The sequence below is a fragment of the Fundulus heteroclitus genome, chromosome 13 (assembly GCF_011125445.2).
Source record: "Fundulus heteroclitus isolate FHET01 chromosome 13, MU-UCD_Fhet_4.1, whole genome shotgun sequence".
In the NCBI taxonomy this organism is placed as follows: Eukaryota; Metazoa; Chordata; class Actinopteri; order Cyprinodontiformes; family Fundulidae; genus Fundulus; species Fundulus heteroclitus.
Genome location: NC_046373.1, coordinates 4,081,122 through 4,096,547, shown reverse-complemented (window position 1 = coordinate 4,096,547; position 15,426 = coordinate 4,081,122). Strand labels below are relative to the sequence as shown.

General features: G+C 42.4%; 1 protein-coding gene across 5 annotated transcripts in view; it reads left to right on the top strand.

Annotated features, from left to right (window-relative positions):
- Nucleotides 1–3,128: 3,128 nt before the first annotated feature.
- Nucleotides 3,129–15,426, top strand: part of LOC105931958 (growth factor receptor-bound protein 10) — a 63,409-nt gene continuing 51,111 nt past the window's right edge. Inside the window, exons 1-3 of one of the 5 annotated variants that reach the window (XM_012870898.3) lie at nt 3,129–3,457; nt 6,207–6,311; nt 14,239–14,332. In XM_012870898.3, the coding sequence (XP_012726352.2) occupies nt 6,261–6,311; nt 14,239–14,332 (145 nt within the window). In that variant the 5' untranslated portion in view covers nt 3,129–3,457; nt 6,207–6,260. Of the gene's footprint in view, nt 3,458–4,549; nt 4,813–6,206; nt 6,312–14,238; nt 14,333–15,426 lie in introns of those variants that run through there. The other 4 variants (XM_012870892.3, XM_012870891.3, XM_012870894.3 and 1 more) reach the window with 4 other exon arrangements.

The following is a 15,426-nucleotide window of genomic DNA, read 5'->3' as shown; positions in this document are numbered from 1 at the left end:
AGATTAAAATCGGACAGAGCATGTTTTACCTGTGCCCGGCTTTATAGGCTGGGTTTTTGAATGAATGTAAACTACACGAAAAATGTGTATAATCCTTTTACTTGCTTATCAATATTATACTTTTTTTTTTATTAGCAGCTAAGTTAGCCAACAGCACAGGTTCATCAAGAACTGAAACAGCACCTGTGAACATCACTAACATCATTCTCATGGCTGTAGATCATTGACTTGTGTCTGGACGTGCTGTGTTAGATGTCAGTGCTGTGTTTGTTAAAGTCGGTCACAGTTTGTCTCCAACCTGCAGTCGTGATCAAGGGAACAGCACATAGTAGATCATGTACAACGTCAGACAGATTTCTGTCCATGTCCAAAATCTCTTGGTCTGCTGAAGCGTTCAGAGGTCCTTTCACTGGAACTATGGGGCAAAGCCCAGCTCTGGAAAAACAAACCCACACCAGCATCCACCCCTTCAACAAAGTTTACACTTGGCACAATACAGCCACACAAGTACCGGTCTCCTGGCAACTGCCAAGCCCAGACTCGTCCATCAGATTGCCAGATGGAAAGCGTCATTCATCACTCCAGAGAAAGAGCTTTCACTGCTCTGGAGTCCAGTGGTAGTCATTGTTGGGCATGTTACTTTAAAAAAGTAACTAGTTGCAGTTACTAGTTACTAATTCAGTTACTGAACTATCAAATTAACTAGTTACTAGGCAAAATAACTAAACAGTTACTTTTTACTCCTGTAGGACTCTTTATCCAAAGTGAAAGCGCTTTCTATCATAGCTCCTTTAGCATAGGAACCTCGCTATTTCCCTTACCGGCATTAAGGAGCTATAAAGAATCCCACAATCTTTTGCGTGACGTGACATGACATATAAGCACAGTCAACCTAACGAAAATTAACAAAAATGGCTGGAGAGAAGAGAGTGAGCACTTTGTAGTTCATTTTCGGAAGCCTGTAGGCCCCGATTTGATTAAAATTAGCCATGTGCGTTTCCGTCACGTAATGACATCAGAGTTAAAGGCTGTCCAAAATCGACACAGCAGTCAGAAATTCCTTTCCCACCCACAATAGTGTTCTTACTGTTGACCCCATGAAAGATCAAGGAACAGGAGCTAGAAGATAGAACAGATGTTTTCAGATGGAGCCTCTCTCTACCTCCACTCCAGCTGCAACCCAGCCCCCACTACCCCCCCCCCCCTCTCTCACCTGTCACCTCCTATGCACATATTTGCGAAGGATAAGTATACAGCAAACAGCATCACCTTTCAGAGGAACATGTCTAGTGAAGAAGGCAGTAACTCATAACTTTACAATGATCTTAGTTTCGATCTGCTGGGCGTGCTCTCTGCCATTTTGCTCCTACGCAGCGGGAAAATATGGATCCACGTACAAACCTCCAGAAATAAGACTCTATCCGAATACATCTAATTGTATCTTCTAGCTCCTTTTCCATCGGGTCAAAAGTAAGAACTCCATCATGGGTGGGAAAGGGGTTCCATGCCTTTAACTCATACGTCATAATGCGATGGAAACACACATGGATGATTCTAGTCCTAAAGCCTTCTGAAATGAACTACAAAGTGCACCGTCTCTTCTTTATGGACATTTTTGTTAATTTCAGTGAGGTGGGCTGTGCTTATACACCATGTCACGGACAGTGGGGTCTCTGGCATGATAAGTTAAGTGGGCCACAAAATCTCAACACCTATTAGCAGCAATATTTTTTTTGTGAGGCATACAACCAGACTTTGATACATTTTAAATGAAACAGATAAATTAGCATAAACCAACACAACTGAAATACCTTTTTCTAAAAGCTAAATGTCATTTAATTTTTATACATAAAATTACAAATAAAGGCTCATTAATAATATTAATTTATTGAACAGAAAAGATTCACATCAATCCTTAAATGACCCAGCAAGGCCAACCAACACCGAATTGTCGCACACATTTTCCAGCAGAACATAAACTTAAGGTATGCATTTCCAGTATTTTGATTGGACGATACGAGCTTGGTGCCACAGGATTTGTGCCCCACCACTATCTACTGAGAGTGTGTTGGGCGTGCGCACTACGATTTCAGATGTTAATTATTTAAACAAACGTTGGTGAGTCGATCCCAATGTCTGGTTAGTATTCTCTCTTTTTTCTACAATATTACTCGATAAAGAACGATCCTGTCCCACTTATTATTGCGAACATATAGCTCCACAGCAACATTTGGCAAATGTAGCGACGGCACTGGTCACGGAAAGGATTATGGGATTCCTTATATCTCCTTGGCACCAGTAAGGGACATTGCAAGGTTCCTGTGCTAAAGTAGCTGTGAGAGGAAGCATCCAGGCTCCTATTCCTACCTCCTTCCTTACTGACTGCACTATTTGGACAGCACTCATCATGGCGACCACTGACCGATTTCTGCTTTGGCTAAAGAGTCCTTACCCAAAAGACGTACTCGGATGGAGCCTTACGCAATCCCTTACACTACACTTTCTCCCAATTCTAACAAGAAAGCATATCACTATAAATATAATCGCTAACCTGAAAATCGATAGAAATATTGCAGAGGTCACTATTTCAACTCCAACTCGCTACAGAGAAATATAGGACACAGCTTTTATACCCCACAGCGGCAGAGTTACAGGAGTTTTTTCTGTGATGTCACAATATCTTTTAAACCAATAGCAATACTGATTTGAATTTCAATACAAGACACTCTGTAAACCTAAGGAGGGCGCCACACAGATAGTTTTAGACACAAAAGCAGGATTTCAACAAATATGTAGTAATTTGTTGAAATAATGACCGTTACATATAGCACTATAAGACATCCATGTTAATAGCTTATTAGCAAAAAAAAAAAAAAGGCAATTTGGGGGTGAGTTACCCTTTAAGGGTGAACTGTCACAACACACCGACTCCAGGGACAGCCATGTTGAATTTACCTCTCAGTCAGGGGATGTGTCAAAGTGGACCCACGTAGATGAGTGACGTGGGAACAGAACCCTCACTGACCGCCAGCAGCATGTTAAAGAAAAGTGAGATAGTTTTTTTGCAGCGCAGTGAACAGGGCGGAGCTGGAAGAGAGGAAGTTTCCCTCTGAGCGCGTGCGTGTGAGGGGCGAGACCGACGAGAGTCAGCTGGTCGAGGCGAGGGGGGGGAGCGCGCGTGGAGTGGGCTGAGCGTGTGCGCGCGCGCCAGCGAGCAAGGGAGAAAAGAGTGAGTGTGTTTGTGTGCGCGCGTGTGTGTGTGTGCGGTTTGTACGTGCGCAAGGACAGCGCTTCGGGGGACAAGGTGAACACGGCGGCGGACAGAGGTTTTTCTTTTGGGGGGTGGGAAGCAGTTTGTGCCGAGAGTCAGACGAGGAAATTTGAAGCGTTTAACCAGGCGCTGATACGTCGTGCGTCCTGGACACGAGCTTGAACTGCGTGCTGCCCTTTCCTAACCGTAAGCGCTTTGTGTTTTTGTTTAGGAAACTAATTCATATACTTATAGGAACGCATGTCAGAGGCAACCCTTCTTCTCGGTCAGGCAGGGGCGTGCAGTTGCGCTAAAGTCGCGTTTACTGACGGTTCTTTAGAGTAAGAAATTGCACTTTTGCAGATATTTTTTTGCTATGACAGGGAATACAAACACTTTTGCAGCATCCTCGAAAGTGCGAGATTAAAGAAGGCGTTGCTAATTTTGCACCGTGGATGACGAAGAGCATCGAGACTTTGTGCAGATTAGCTGCTTGGAAACGTTTTGGTAAAATCGGTAGGAGTTTACTTCACTTTAAAGTCACTCCTGATCTGTGCAAGGATGCTTCCTAAACTAATGCCAGACCAGCAGCATGTTGAGGAGCTACTGCTCGGAGGACGAGGTAGCTGCGTGTTGATGATCTCCCTTGGCTGATAGTAAAGTGTTTGCATGATGTGTAACATCCTCCAGCCTTCTTCTGCTGGTGCACAAAGAAGACCACGTTTAGGATCATCTTTCTCAGCGGCGTTTAGGCAGACGTACACCCGGTTTAAAGGACTCGGTGTGGCATTATTAAGTTGCTTCATGGCGTATTAAATCTCTAGGTGTCCCCATAATCTCTAGTAAAGCTGAATTATTCCCTTTCTCTGCAGGAGGAGCCACAAATGTCACTAAATGTCAAGCAGTCTCAGCTTTGGCTTAACGTCCAGGCTTATTAGACTTGCACATACAATCAGCAGGGCTTTGCCCTTTTGGCCAGCAGTTTGATTGGTGTGAAGCAGCCTGATGATCCTGTAGAAGGAAGAACATGTGAGACTCAAAAAAAAAAAAAAAAAACCTGGACGTAAGTGAAAAGGAGGGGTAAAAGTGAGGGGGTAGGCATGCAATTATCAGGGGTGGAGAGGGTGTCCTTTTTCAATGTGTGTCCAACTGTGCACACACATTTGGACACGCATTCTCAGTCAGCGAGAGCGACCTAAAGATAGCCCAGCCCCTGTGGAAACAGTAATTAGTGGGGTGAAAGGAGGAGGTGGTGGTGGTGGTGGTGGTGGTGGAGGAGTTATTGTTTGAACCATCTGATATCTGTTATATAATGACCTGACCTGTACAACAGAGAGGCACCGAGAGGGAACGCGTAGGGAAATCAGTCCTAGAGAGAGTTGCCGAGAGGAATGTAAAGTTTCAGTGTGCGTGTGTAGATGGATGCGTAGTTTCTCTGCATGGGCTGCCTGAGCGGGCCTTCGTTGAAGTATGCAGGTGGGCTGCTTTCAGCAAGACTAGCGAGAAGACTGTAGAGCTCCGGAATGCGATCACGGCTTTCTATGAACCCGACCGGGTGGATGGTGAGGTTTTACAGCAGGGAGCTGTGGGTTTTGATGGTTATTAGGTCCCATCTGTAGCACTTTCTACTCAAACGAACATAGAACTAGGTCTTAGGCATGCGCTGGTGTGAGATTCTCAGGTTCATGACCCTGATTCAATGTATTTGTAACTTTTTAAGCAAAATGCTTCAACGCTTTTACTTAAAGCACAGACAGTCACTCCTTTTTGTGTAATACATAGACGAACGCTGAAACTTAAAAGAGACAGCAGCTACATTTAGTAGTAGTTTTCAAGCACGGACTATTCTAATATTTGGACATTTTGCTCTTTGCACATTAATACACGTCGAGCAACTATGTTAGCTGGTTACTCAGGCTATCTGCTCAGGTAGCCAGCCTTCGGTCAGCAGTCGTAGCTTGAAATGATGGCTTTACCTCAGTTAAAGCGATGGAATAGTCTCCATATCACTAATGTTTATGTAATCAGAAATATTCCCAAGCAAAAATCCTATTATTTATTTATTTATTTATTTTTGATGAGCATAGGAAGAGTGTAGCATCCTCTACAACAGGTGGGGGGAGGAGCTTTACTCCTGTGCGCTGTGCAGCCACCATAAAACTCTGGACCACTCCAGGACTTTGTGTTGCATCTCAATGATGGCTTTAAACTGTCGGAACGATACGACGAAGAACGTTGACGTTTTAAAACCCCGACCGCGGTAACCAGTCAATGGCTAGGTGAGCCTGAAAATCTGGGGCTCGGATAAAGATCTTCAACTTTTCTCCAAATCTCAATCCAGGCCTCTAAATGTGGAGAGTAGTTTAGCTCCTGAATATAGTTGAAAATAAACATGGGCTTTAATGTTGACCATTTGAAAGTTCATTTTAATACACATCAAACGCACGTCATGTAGTTGTTCCCCCCTTGGCAGATAGAACTGATGGGCTGCTTTCTCAAACGCCTTCAGAAAGGCTCCCCCTCCTGCCTCCTCAACAGGCTGCAGGTGGTGAGTGGTCATGTGTTGCAAGCATGGAGAAGGTTTCTTATTTAGTGCTAAGCCCCGGCCTTTGTTTGGGGACTGACGGGGGTGTGTGTGTGTATGTGTGTTGAACACAATGGCCGTGTTTACACTAGAATCAATGTGTACATGCGCCTTGATGCGTTCACGAATCATGCAGGCTTTGCTTCTTTCTTTAAGTCGGAGAAGAGTGTAGGGTTTAACCAGTTCACAAAGTTGTTACGGACAAAAAAAAAATCATGAAACCCGTGTGGCTGGCGAGCTTAAAAGGGTCTTTGACGACATTCTTTCTGGATTCTTTTTTTTTTTTTTTTTTTTTTCCCTCTAATCATTACCCTGTCAGTTTTTAGGCTTGCTTTGTCTCATTTATTTGCTGTGCTCCTCCTCCATGTGCAGGGTGCTCGGTGAGACCAGAGGGTTCCCTGCAAGAGGAAGCACAAGGCAAACACCATGGCTTTAGCAGGATGCCCTGACTACTTTTTACGTCACCCGAACTACCAGGTAAATATTTTCTGAGCTTTGTGCTTGTTTGCGGCGCGGAGTGTGAATCAGCGTGTTGAAATAGTGCCTCTGAAGTTCAGTGTCCTCTAGAAAGCACCGCGATCGATGGCCTGAAATGATTGGAAACGAGTGGATTTGTGGTTTAGTGCGCTTACGAACCGTAATCTGTTCGTCACGGGACGCATTTGTCACGATTGCGTCAGAATGACAAAACCAGAGAGTAAAACTGCTGCTTTCTCTAAGCCCAGGCGAGTCAGAGCAACCAGTTTTCAGACCTGGCAGTTTTAGTGTGTAGGTGTGCAACGCTAATTTTCAATTCAGGCCTCTGTTTCAAAGTTTGTTTGTTTAAGATTGGTTAATACTCAATTACCCTTGAAGCAGAAATAAAGAACAAGTAAAACATAGAAATGCATTCTGATCTTCCAGCCTAAGTAGATATAGAATTACTAGATTGTTCTGACATGAATTAATGAGTGGCCTGTTAAAGTATTTTTATATCAAGTAGGTCTAAAACAAGTATAATTGTTTGGTTTTTTTTTGTTTGTTTTTTTTTGCACTGTGTATTTTGATTGAAAATACTTAAGGAATCTCCATGGTAGATATGGGGTGTGAGATTCTGATGGTTTAAGTTTAAAGAGAAAATACCGTTTTTACAGTCTCACAATATATTTTCCTAACAATTGAAATGAAAACAAAAATTGACATGTAGAACGGATAAAAACATTTATTCTATCCTACTGCTGCTCAAATAATGCAACATTTATCATTGTACTTTTATATTCACGCGATTGCTAAGATTTATTTGCTGTTTTGATGAACAAAGTTAAGCAGAAAACTAGAATAAACATCAGCTAAGCTCCCAGGTGTTTTTTTTTTTTTTTTTAAGGGTGCTTATGGTGCAGAATATTATAGCTTTTTGTTGTTCTGCTCTTCAGCATGTACAAGTAGACTCAGCTGTTTAATCAGCCTGGCTCTCTGCTCAAGTAGAGTATGCTGTCAGCCGGTCGACAGAAATGCTGCTCCACCACGACGGTTCACGGTTTTTGCATCTGAAATATATCCAGACAGCTGAATTTGTCTGTTTTGAAAGCAAAGGGAAACTGTAGAAGCTTATTTTTTTTCAGCCAGCTGATGGGGCTGTGCTACAGGTAGGAGAGGGACAATGCTGTTTACTTTATGCTGCAAACGGCCAGAGAAGATCACTTCCCCAGGCTTATCCTTATGAGGGCAATTAAACCCTAGGAACAGCATGATGGAAAGGGTTTGCAGTTTTACCTTGATACTAGTTACCAAGCTGTGCTTATTTTATAACATCTGTGCTGTTAGAGTTGCTGGAGTAGGTTTAATACTCAGGTTCTGGACTACATAAATGCTTGTTGTTAAAAGGGCTGCCTCTAAGGTATAGTTCTGCAGGCCTCTAGTATCTGCATGTGCGTGGTGGCAAGTCCTCTTGATTCAAAGTTGGGGACTCTCAGTCCAGTTGGGTGAAATATGGCGTCTCTGCAACACAACAGTTCCACTTCCAGAGTCCAACTCCTGCAGAATGAGCCCTTTGTTTCCCCGCTTGGATTTTCTCCTCTCCAACTCTCCAGTAACCTAAAGAATTTGGCTGGACAGCGTTGTAGAGCTCTATAAATAGCACTCCTAAACAAACAACATTAACAAGCTGTGGACTTTGTTTTGTGACAGGCTTGGGATTGACGTTGTGACGTCTTACTCGGGACCAAGGGGATTGAAGGAGGTGACGTAACGTCAGCTGCCTCCGTCCTCAGAGTGCAAACGTGAAGCCTCCTGCTAACCCAAACCGTGGGACCGCTGAGCTCCTGTTGAGCTGACATTAAGTTGGATAGGTTCTCTTTAGCTTCCAGGAAGGGGGCTTTGCAGCCGTAAGACTGCAGTGAATAGTGAATTGAGTTTCCAACATTCCTCCATCCTACACGTTGTGCAGAGAAGAAGCAGATTTAGGTTGTTTAAATATAAAGAAGCTGGCTATCACGTTGCTGTGTGGTGTTCTTGTGTGAGGTTTGCCAATGGAGATGAGGCTGCATCTCCCCTCTTCCCCCGTGGAGTTTTTCTCTGGGTGTAGTTTGAATAGATAAGGAGAAAATGAGCCGTTCTTCTGTGAACTTACATAACGGTATACATAACGGCTGGGATGTTTGGGAACCTGGGCGCCGTTCCACTCCCGTCTCCTATGTGTGTGTTTCTTGTCCGTGTGTCTCGGTGAGAGCTTTGGACCAGTGCGAGAGATGTATCAGGTTGAGCCGGATGTAACTTCTTCTTTTCCTCTTTGCAAGTCCACCTTTTTGAGCATAAATTTACGTTGGTAAACTTTAATTTGGCACAGCACCTAAAGGTTTTCAGAGACTTGCAGCTTAGTTTAGTTCAGTGGTTCTCAAATGTTTTCTGTTGCGCACCACTTTGAAGAAGGGCAAACAAATGCTTTAATGCGTTAAAGCTGTCGTTCTGAAGATTACCCAGAATCCCTTTTAAAATTTGTAACATATATATGGGTTCATTTATAATAATGGTTTCTAACAACTAGAATGTTTCAACATTGCCGCACTTTTTACCTACATTATATTAACAATAATATAAATGGCTTTTAGCCAGCCTCATACCTGCAGTGAACTTTTAACTAGCTAGGAACCTCATATGGCAAAAATAATATCAAGCCATTAATATTAAAGACAAACTTCAGTTACATTAAGTTTTGTTATTTTTTTAGGAGTTTAATAGGATTCATCATGCTACTGACTGCAGGTACAGACCAAACAGCAGGGGGTGCTGTTGTCACACTTAGAATAATCTAGAAGGCCTGTATGTTCTGGACAAAAAAGGCAAGGCTGTTCTTGCGCTTCCTCCGCAGTACCTTCACACATCCCCTAGGGGCGCACTCCACTATTTGAGAAGCGCTGATTTAGTTGTAGCTATAGCTGTTGAGAAAAGGCTGAAAACTAAGAATAATTTGAGCTCCTGTGCAGCCTGGGAAAGTTGGAAATTAGATTTCTTAACTGAGTCCTAACAAGAGCAAACAGGCTTAAATCGGAGCCAACTGGACTTTCGCTCAGTTCTTTCTGAAAATGTTTCGACACCTATCCAGGAGTCTTTGTCAAGTCTGGTGGCTCGCAATTGAGCAACCTGCTCAAAGTCATTGATTTGCATTTGACTTGGAGGCCTATTCTCCATAGCACATCTATGTCCTTTAAAAAGCAGCAGCGCACCAGCTGCAGGTTGCTCAATCACTCACCAGCATTGACAAAGACTCCTGGATGGGTGTCAAAACATTTTCAGAACTGAGCAAAAGTCTGGTTGTCTCTGATTTAAGCCTGTTTACTGTTGCGATGACCCGGATAACTGAGAATTTGCACAGGCAAATCTTAACAAGGCACAAAAAGTATTACAATCATTACACTTTATTCCCTATCAGATCTGTCTGTATAATTTCTTCTGTCTTTCCTTTGTATCCGTCCTACCTTCCTTCTGTCTGTCCCTGGTATTTCCAGGCTATTTAATACTTCCCCATTTTATATAATTTCCCAGTTAACTTTTATATTTCATTTTTCACAAACCTTAAAACTCGTGAAATTTGAGTGGAAAAGTCTGCCTTTTATGTTGACATCTATGCAGACGCTGGTGCAGAGGCGGCAGGGGCCGTGTTCAGTTGTTCTGCTCTCCAGGAACTGTAGCTTCAGAGTCACTAGGCCCGTTTACACTACACCTAAAAACCGAGCCATGCCGAGACCGGTCCGAGCTTGGTCCAGTTAACTGAGATAAATGCAGCCGTTTACACACAAGAGTTATCTCGGTTATTTGTTCCTTGGTTGCTCCTCGCCCCCTAGTGGCGATCTGCGGTATTACCGCTCTCTGGGATTGAAGGCGGGACCGAGCAAATCAAAATGGCGGCACCCGTAATATTCAGGATGTTATTGTTAGACATAGAGTCGGCTTTTGGGACGTGGATAAGACAAATGAACGTCTAATAAGGATTTACAGACGCAGGAAACAACAACAGACGCTGAGGTTCATAAGCAGAGTCATCTCTGGAAACCGTGTGGCACGGTAAGGAAGCTAGTATTATTATGAATGTCTGAAATTTGTCTGAATGGAGTGTGAATCGGGACGTGCAGCCAGACACGCCGGGAAACCCGCTGACAGTCAGCTGACTGTAAGGGGATGACGCGGTCTGCTCATGCGCTCCTCGTTATCAGGGAACCGGGCTAAAAAAAACCAGTCCGAGACCTGGCGATGAACTGGTCTGCAGTTAGCGCGGTCCGGTTATCGTTAGCGCGGTCTGGTTCAGTCTGCTGACCATTTACACACAAGAGTTATCTCGGTTACCGAGCTCGGACTAGTCTCGGCTCGGTTAAAAAAGTGTAGTGTAAACGGGCCTACTGACAGAAGTATGCAGAAAGTATGTAGAGGATGCTGTTGGGTGACAGGTGGGAAGTTACAACTTCTGCTGAGTCTAGGAAAGCTCATGTTAATTCAGTCAAATAAAGTGATTTAAGTTAGTTACTAAAATACATGAAGTCTTTCTACCTGTAGCTTTTCGAATGTGTTTTAGAGGTGTAGCAGTTGAAAAAGTGCCATGGTCTTTTGGTATAAACACAACTGGGTCACAAAAAACTTTAAGCCACTGCTGTGCGGCATTTTGGATCCAGTCACTGTCGGTTTCCATACCCGTTTAACGCTGGTTAGCCTTACAGGAAGACTGCTGCGTCTCTCCAGACGTTCCTTGCAGGAGCAATAATCTTTTATTAATCTAACATGCCTGTTTTTCTGGACTAAGCGCGGCTAAATGTAGGGGTAGTTTTGAAATAAACATGCTTCTTGTGCAGACTAATACGATTTATTTTTTATTGTTCTTCATAAAGTCTAACCACCGGTTGTTGGCTGACTGAATAGTGAGGCAAACTGCTCAGCTGGCTGCTTATCAGACATGTCACTTGTGGTTTGTTTCTTTTTTCACCATAAGAAATATTTTCCAAACCTCCACATGTGAGGGAAAAGTACAGAAGCCTTCATTTGTCAGCTGCACAGCAACAGGTGGGGGAGGGATCAGTGCTGTGCTACATGCTGCCGGAGAAAATGGTGATCAAAATCTTGTGTTTTTAAAAACATAACTTAAAGGAGCAATAAGCGATATTTCACCACTAGGTGGTGCTTGAGCACTGTAGACCAAAACATGATGTGTGACAAGCCACGCCTTTCTTTACCTCCACTCCCAGCCCCTCTTTTCTTTTATCACTCGTCATCCCCTATGAGCATATTTGTAGAGGATAAAAACACAGCAAAACAGCTTCACCTTTCGGAGGAACATTACTAGTGAAGAAGTAAGTAACTCTTAACCTTATAATGCTGATTAGCAAGAGCACGCACACGCAGCCGGCCCAGCTAAGTAATCAAGAGACAGGAGAACAACACAGAGAAATGTGGTGTGACGTCATACCATAGTCCGTCTGAAATATTAACTTTAGTTCTTCACATCTCTATTTTTTTTTAGTTCTATCTAAAATAATGAGACTTAGCTTATTGCTCATTTTAAAAATTTCACTGCAGGTTTACACCAGTAACCAGCTCATACTGTGGGAAGTAACCATATGCAGAGAGAGAACATGCAGACGTCCCCCTGAAATGCTGCGACATGGATTTGAACACACCACCTTCAATCCTGGAAGGCAACGGCCCGTCTTCAAACTAAAATAAATCCAACTAAGTGACAGAATGTGCTAATTTAAACACCATTTCCAAAACGTGTTTGTAAACATTTTAGAAAAGGCCAGGCTTGTTTTTTTTAATGTTACACGTCCCTTTAAAATTAAAACCACTATAGATGCTAAAACACATCATGGCTCCTTCTAAAAACCTGAGTCAAGCATGTGGAAGTCGTGTGTACTTGTACATGCTAGGATGGTTTGACAACAATGTTGTGACATTGCAATAAATCTCCCTTCAGAATTATTGACACCAATGGCAAAAAAAATGTGTCCAACATATATATGTTTTTTTCTTTTAAGCTATTAAAGCTATGGAGACTTTAAGAGTAAATCTTTTTTGCTTTTTTTCCAACAGCCAGCTTCTCATACCATCCTCCTCTCTGTGGGTGGTGGCTAGATAAACTTTGGTCCTCATTTAGTCTTTGTCATAGTTTCTGTTTTAACGTCCTGTTTTCTTGGAGCCTTTCCCAGACTTCTAAACATCCAGACTACCTGTCTTACCCATTTTGATGAGTGGCTAAGAGAAACAGGACTCTGTGTCTGGTGGTGTTTATAAATCTGGGAACAAATCTTATTTCTCCAAAGCAATAATCATTTCCCTAACACAGGTGCTGATGACTCCTGTTTTTACCATCAGCGTTGCTAATCATCCTGTTTGCAGACTGACTTAAGATGGTGAACACTATTAAATTTCACTGTCAACATCGTTGCTTTCTGAACAGGATGCTTATGTTAACCAATTGAAATAAACCTATAAATGGAACCATCATTTCTGCAATAGAAAAAACAAATTTGTTAAAGCACCAAGTAAAAATAAGATTTTTGTCATTTTATATTTTTACTTGTTGCCAAATTACAAGTTGCTGAGGCTGCTACACCTAAGAGGGTACCAGACGCAATTCTGCATCATTTTTGCAACTTTGAATGAAATTCAGCGCTTCTTCAGTTTAACAACTAGAACACGTCCCTGACTGTGCTTGTAATAGGAAACAAAAATTACAAGAGTAAATGAACCTGAACAGAACATAAAATAAACGTATTAAAAAATGTTTTCTAATTGTCAGGTCAGTGACTGCCGTCCAGGTGAAGCCCAGGGCAAAACCGAAAACCACTTCAATACCGTTTCATGGGCGCCTCAAAAGTGTGGAGTCATTGTGAAGGTTTATGGGGAATGCAGCCATTAAAATGGACTTTTTACAGCTAGATTGCTTCGAGTTAAGGGGTCTTTGTTTTTGCGTTGACTTGTAGTTACATGTTAACAGTACTGCTACAGATAATTCCTACTAGACCCAAGACGCTGTTCTTCCTCAAACCCCACGCAGCGTACACAGTTACTGCCTTGTGCCCTGGTGAAGGCAGTGCTGATGCAGGACTGGGCAGTATTATCAGAAAACCCAAACTGTAGAATATTTCCATTAATCTTATCACCCATGTTTTGTCTTAATTTTTTAAGAAATTGCTACAAATTTACAGAAAGTATAGAAATTTGTTTGCCGCAGCTGGTTTTCAGTAGGAAGTTAGAGGAGCTGCTTTCCCTAACCCCTAGCTAAAGGCTGCAGTCAGACCACAGGCCCAGCAGTCAAGCTGTCTTCCTTGGAAAGCTTTTGGCAGCTGCTTCTCAGAGTTATAAATCTCGCTCCTGACATTTATGGATGTTTTCGAAGCATAGAGAGGAGATGCGAGCCAGTGTGTATGTGCACGCATGCACAACAGGACTCCTGGCCACGAGCAATTCCTGGAAGCAGCGCTTCCGCGTTCTACTTTTTCCTGGAAAAGGGAAGATTTAAAATTGGGCTTTTTGTCCTCTCTTTCTCTTCGACGGCTTTCTCGCCTCAAGGCTGTTTCAAATTAGACAGTGTGTGAGGAACTTGACATTGTGTCCCTAGATGTGACAGTGCTGTAGATCGTCTGTTTGTTTTATTTAAGCAATAGACGTGTTGATATATCCACAGTCCTCTGCAGGATATATTTTATGTTTGTATGGGACTGAGATGGCTCTAACAGCAAGATGTCAGCAGGGTCACAGGGTTAGAATGAACATATGTCTTAATATTAATTAAGAGCAGAGTCATGAACCGAGTTTTTCTTTAACCCTTTGAACGCACTGTGTTTTATCCTTCAGTGAAACATTTGTCAGCCTACGGGTGTTTTTTTTTTTTTTTATCATGTCTATGTTTAAATGACAATTATGTATTTTTTCTTGGCAGGAAAGGATGGAGCGCACTTCCTCTCGCAGGCCTGAGGAGCTGATGGTTTCCGGCTTTCAGCGCTCAGCCACTCAGTCTTTGCCACATCACCATGGTAACGTCCTCCTCTCTTCCACGTCCAAGCTGTACCAGATAGTTAGACACATTTTCTGACATCTGATGTGAAAACTAATTGAAGCACGACTAACTGTGCATAATGTGTTGTTTTTGGTTCAATATGCACATGGATTCATGACGCACGTTACATCCAGTGCTGCGCAAGTACACACAGGCGGAGTGAAATATTTAATGCTCATTGAAATATTTAATGCTCATTTTTTCCCCAATTCTGTCCTAAATTGCAGGTTTTAACATGAGATCATTCACATTATTTATGACCTTGATGATCACTTTTTTTCTGCTTAAGAAAATTTTCTCAACTAACTTAAATGTTGTTGAATGACATTATGGCTTAATTAGCTCTTTGTACTTTATTTACCAGGCGAGACCCCCTTTTAATTCCAAATCTCAATTACAAGAGCATCCTGGCCCGGATAACTGTCGTTTCAGGCAGCACTAAAATACAACACACTTAGGGTCAAGGTTTGCTTTATTAATTTGCTTCATTACATGTCAAAAACAAAAATATACAGGCAAAAAAACACTGACACTGGACTCTGCTATAGACGACAAAAATGCCACATCATTATAATATAACATCAGTGTCAATATCATTATCAAGAGTAAGATCATACAAAGTGCTCATTATAAAGGCGCACTGCAGTAGGAGCAAAAGTTTCTGAGGTGATCAGTTGAACAACGAGGCATTACCATTGGCCCACTGAAAGAGCTCCTGAGTTTGTTAAAGACACAGTGGAGAGGGTGGTCTTTGAGAGACAGAACAGCCTTAAGTTTACTATTCATCCTTATGTCCGTGATAATGTCCACTGAGTCGAGATTTAATCCAACCACTTAGATAATCTCGTGCACATGGATATCTGCTATAGTTGTTAGAAAGCAGAAAACTTTAAAATCAGGACTGGAAATCAGCCGATTAATAAACATGTTTAAAGTTCTTTTACTTTTAAAGGGGTCATCAGCAAACAAAATCTCCTTTTTTATAAATACATATAACTACATGCACTGAATCCCCAATAGCAACATTAAGTTTTGAGTACGTAGGTGTTTGTAAGAGCCTGACCACACTCT